Raw genomic sequence first — 5079 nt, forward strand, 5'->3', positions numbered from 1 at the left:
GCCCTCCCCGCCCTCCCCCAATCCGCAACCCCACTCCAGCGGCTCGGGGGAAAAAAAAAAAAAAAGTTTCAACAACAACAGGCAGGACCAATAGCATCTCGAAAAGCCGGGAAAGGGGGCCGAGCAAAGGGCGAAAGAGAGTGGAGAAAGGAGAAAGCGGGCAGGCTCGGAGCGCGCGGGGCCGGGGCTCGGCGAGCCGGAGGAGCGTTGCTAATGTTTTTGTTTGTTTGCTTTTCCATGCATGCATAATGAGGGGGCGCCGCGGCACCACGCGGGGGCTCCCGGCCCACTTTTGTATTTAAAGCCTCGCTGCGAGCGAGTCCACAGCCGGGCTCAGCGGATCCGCTCCCCGGGCTCCTTGTCACCCGAGAAGCCGCCGCCGAGGGAAGCCGGGGAGCCGCTCTCCGGCCGCGCCGAGTTTCTTGTTCTCCCCGCGCCTCCCGGAAAGGGCTCCCCGGAGCTCCGCGGAGGCCGGGGTCGCCGCGGGCGGAGGGGGAGGGGACGCGGGCGGCCGGGCCGCGGGAAGGCGGGCTGCGCACGGACGCGAGCCAGGAAGCGGCGCGATGCGAGAGCCCGCGGCGGCGGCGCGGAGCTGAGCCCGGGAGGAAGGAGCCGCCGCGGCCGCACAACGGATCTGCAGGCGCGGAGCAAAATGCACCCGCGGCGCTCCGCGGTCCTGCAGCCCCGCCGCGGCCCCGCGGCCCGCAACCCGCCGGGACAGCAGTGAGCGCCTCCCGCCACCGCCGGGGACTGACCGGAGGGGGCTCTTCGCGGCTGTGATTTTCTAGGAACCCACCGCGGCCGGAACGAGACCGACCTGCGAGCAGTGGAGCTCCAGCCAGCGGCGCGCATGGATTTATGAAAACACTCATGCAAGAAGTTGGCAGGACTGGGGCAAACTTTTCCACCGGCTCCGCGTCCGCCGCTCCCCACGCTTCGTCTCCTTTCCCCTCCTCGCCCGGCGGCCGCCGCTGCCCGCGATGGTGGCAGGGCTGCTGGGCGGCGGCGGCGGGGCCCGCGGGGGGACCGTGCCGGGCGCCTGGCTGTGCCTGATGGCGCTGCTGCAGCTGCTGGGCTCGGCGCCGCGGGGCTCGGGGCTGGCGCACGGCCGCCGCCTCATCTGCTGGCAGGCGCTGCTTCAGTGTCAGGGGGAGCCGGAGTGCAGCTACGCCTACAACCAGTACGCCGAGGCTTGCGCGCCGGTGCTGGCGCAGCGCGGCGGGGGCGACGCGCCGGGGGCTGCCGCCGCCTTCCCGGCCTCGGCCGCTTCTTTCTCGTCGCGCTGGCGCTGCCCGAGCCACTGTATCTCGGCCCTCATTCAGCTCAACCACACGCGCCGCGGGCCAGCTCTGGAGGACTGTGACTGCGCGCAGGACGAGAACTGTAAGTCCACCAAGCGCGCCATTGAGCCGTGCCTGCCCCGGACTAGCGGCGGCGGCGCGGGCGGCCCGGGCGCGGGCGGGGTCATGGGCTGCACCGAAGCCCGCCGGCGCTGCGACCGCGACAGCCGCTGCAACCTGGCGCTCAGCCGCTACCTGACCTACTGCGGCAAGCTCTTCAACGGGCTGCGCTGCACCGACGAGTGCCGCACGGTCATCGAGGACATGCTGGCCGTGCCCAAGGCGGCGCTGCTCAACGACTGCGTGTGCGACGGCCTCGAGCGGCCCATCTGCGAGTCGGTCAAGGAGAACATGGCCCGCCTGTGCTTCGGCGCCGAGCTGGGTAACGGCCCGGGCAGCAGCGGCTCGGACGGGGGCCTGGACGACTACTACGACGAGGAATACGACGACGAGCAGCGCCCCGGGGGCGCGGGCGGCGAGCAGCCGCTGGACGACGACGACGGCGCGCCGCGCCCGGGTGGCGGCGCTGCTGCGGCGGGCGGCCACGGAGACGCGCCCTACGGGCCCGGGCGGCGGAGCGGCAGCGGCGGCGGCGGCTGTGCGCCCCGAGGCGCCTGGACCCCGTTCGCCTCCATCTTGCTGCTGCTGCGCCCGCTGCTGTTTTAGCCCTCGCGCCGCCGCCGTCGGCTGCGGGAGGGCCCGGGCCAGGGCACCTGTAGCTTGGGGACAGAAGGGATGGCTGGGGACACATGCCAAAACCTTTTCCAAGCCGACTGTACCTAGCCGGTCTCCCCGCCACGACTTTCGGCACTTTCCCCGTGTCCCCTGCCGAGCGCGACGTCCTGTCCCATCTCCCCTCCCCTCCTCCCAGGCTCTCGGAGCTCCCCGCGCGCCCGCCCCGCAGGCACCGGCGTAGCTGGAGCTCTGGTCGCCGGGCGTGGACCGGGCGTGGGGGGGACGGAACCCTAGTCCTGGACGCCAAAGAGGTGCCGACCAGTGGGGCCTTCAGTTTCAAGGCGCTGGGCTTGGAGCGCGGGGTGGGGGTGTGGGGGGTGTTCGAAGGAGAATTTATATTTGCAATGAGGCTGGCTGTTCAGGAGCGGTTTTCCCGTGAGGGGGTCGGGGCAAAGGGCCGGTGCTGACTTTTATTGTTGCCAGTGAGGACCCTGCAATCCTGAGTAATCGGAGAAGTCCCGCTTCCCGGTCCCGGGTCATTCGCTTACTCTTGGTACCAGCGCCCAGTCTGGGGGTAGGGGGGTGGGAAGGGATTAATATTCCTAAATTAGTTTTGGATAACTTTGAGCCCTTGACCTTAATTTTATTCCCACCACTCTGATCTCATAGCACATTTCTTAGGATTAAGGGTCGAAAAATGCTGATCTAAAGAGTTGCTAGTGATACTGAACAGTGCAAGTTTGTATTAAATGAGCTCTGCACTGCCATCTATGAAAGCCTCTTTATGGTGTTTGTTTTGTTGTTGTTTTTGTTCTTTACATCAAGAAGTTGTACGTACAAATATGCGGAGAACATATATTGCTTCTGCTTTTATCAGGGTGCTAAACCCTGGTACTTCTTATATAAAGTGTATTAAAACTGGGGTTTGTTACCAGTTGCTGTACTTTGTATATAGAATTTTTATAAATTGTATGCTTCAGAAATAATTTATTTTTAAAAACAAATTAAAAACTTTAAATCACTTTCATATTACACCTTTTCTCCTTGAAATGTATAAAAACCATTTGTCACCAGGGATCCAAATCCACAGTCCATTGTGAAGTGTGCTCTATCTAGAACAGTCTTAAAATGTACAGTGTATTGTATAGATTTGAAGTTAACATTCTTATTTTCAAAAGAATTTATGGACATTGTAGAGATGTATAAATGCATTTCCAAACTGCCTTAAACATTGTATTTTTATAGACATCGTTTAAAAAAAAAAAGTCTTATGTTTTAAGTAACTATGGCTTTGTGTATTTCTTTTTCTTTCCTTTTTTTGTTTTGTTATTTGTTTTATTAAAATGTGTACATCAGTAAAGAGTTTTAAATAATGAATATGGTGTAGTTACTTTCCAGAGTTACATTGTGGTTAACCCAATAATGGGTGAGGAAGGGGGTGGAGGGGCCACTGGGAATCTATCAACCATCAACTGAAATTAAAATACAGTACAAGACAAGAAATGAGAGCTATTATTTCTGCCTTTAATTTAATGAACAATTAGACATCTGTAAATGAGGCAGCTAAAAAGATATAATTGACTGGCCTCCACTGGTTTTATGTTTGTGGAGAGAATTCACAAAATAGTGTCTCCTACATAATTTGGGGATAACCCAGACACCTCTTTTTCCTCCCCCCTTTTCACGGGGAGCCCCCCTAAGCCCCTCCAGGAGTGTCCTCCCTGGCTACTAGACATTCTCATACAATCAAACATGCCAATAACATCTGTTACCAATAGGTCTTAGGAAACCTGCGAGACTCAGTGCTTCAAAGCCATTTTCACACTTTGGGTGAAAACGTACAAAATTTTGTTACAAAACATTCAGGCGAGCAAAAGTAAACACACTGGGGAGAGGAACAATTACCAGAACTTGTAATATTGTTGTGAGGAGTTGTTTAGCAGTGGGCTGAAGGCTGGGTTCCTGCCAGAGCTACTGATCTACACTCAAACGCCCTTAGATAAATAATTACACTCTTAAGCTGTGTCGAGTGCTGATACACTTGACCTTGTAAATAGAAATGTTTGCAGTAGGAATAAACTCCGGCATTGGAAAATCTTTTAAACATTAACACAAAAGAGAGCGCTGTGTCCTCTGGGGATTTGAGTCTGAACCTCGCCAAGCTAGGCACTTGCAAGGGGGAAAAAAAGTTTATTTATCTTCTATTCCTGGTGTTTATTTAAAGCTTTTCATTTTAAACGCGGTGATTGGAAGGCAAGTCAGGAGTTTAAAAGTCACCACAAATAAACTTTGTCTGAGGGGTCCACAGATTAGCAAGATCTCGTGTCTCTTTATATGATATTAACATGTGCTGAGAAAACATAACCAGATTTCTCTGCTGCCTGAAGTAATTAACAAAGCTACGCCCCCTCCCAACTTCCTCCCACCCACTCCCACCCCCTACTTTCCAGGTTTCTTTTCCTCTAAGTGGCTCTTTCCCCAGCTTTTATGGAGGGCTTCAAGGTGCTTCTCGTTGGATCTAAAACCAAGAGATTTGTATATGGGTGGCATCAGAAAGTCTTAGATAGTCGTAGTGTCAGAGAAGCCTGGGAGTGGTGTGTGGCTGGAACCCCCATCACCTGAATGGTTGAGTAAACATATTGTTAAAACAAAGCTAAACGCTTTGTGTCTTTGGGAAATGAACAAAGGGTATGCCAAAAGCCTTGTAAATGAAATCAGCTTTCTTTACAAAACGTCAAGTTAGCAACCCTCCTGCATTTGTCCTTAAATATATTTAAATCATCTCCATTTCATGTTATTTTAACACATTCTTGACTAAAAGTTAAGTCTTTGTCCCAGTAAAAGGCCCAGTTTTCCCCAGTAAGAAGTAAAAGGCATTAGCACCAGAAAAGGCCTGATAATTAACTGCTACAATAAACTCACGACTTGATTTTACAGGGTCCTGTCAAAAGCATCTGCCTGGAATTAATCAACACAGCTAGCTCTCGGGGAGAGAGGACGCGAGGCTTTCTGCTTTCCGCCTTGAAGAGAGGGAACGTTGATCGGTGGTCCATTTCGATTTAAA

General features: G+C 54.8%; 1 protein-coding gene across 1 annotated transcript; it reads left to right on the plus strand.

Annotated features, from left to right (window-relative positions):
- The first annotated feature begins 896 nt into the window (after positions 1–896).
- On the plus strand, positions 897–3384 carry GAS1 (growth arrest specific 1). The gene has a single exon (XM_081152154.1). It carries the CDS (start codon positions 981–983, stop codon positions 2004–2006), a length of 1026 nt encoding a protein of 341 aa, XP_081008280.1. The 5' UTR covers positions 897–980; the 3' UTR covers positions 2007–3384.
- Positions 3385–5079: the final 1695 nt, after the last annotated feature.

The sequence above is a fragment of the Miniopterus schreibersii genome (assembly GCF_964146895.1).
Source record: "Miniopterus schreibersii genome assembly, chromosome: 11".
NCBI lineage: Eukaryota > Metazoa > Chordata > Mammalia > Chiroptera > Miniopteridae > Miniopterus > Miniopterus schreibersii.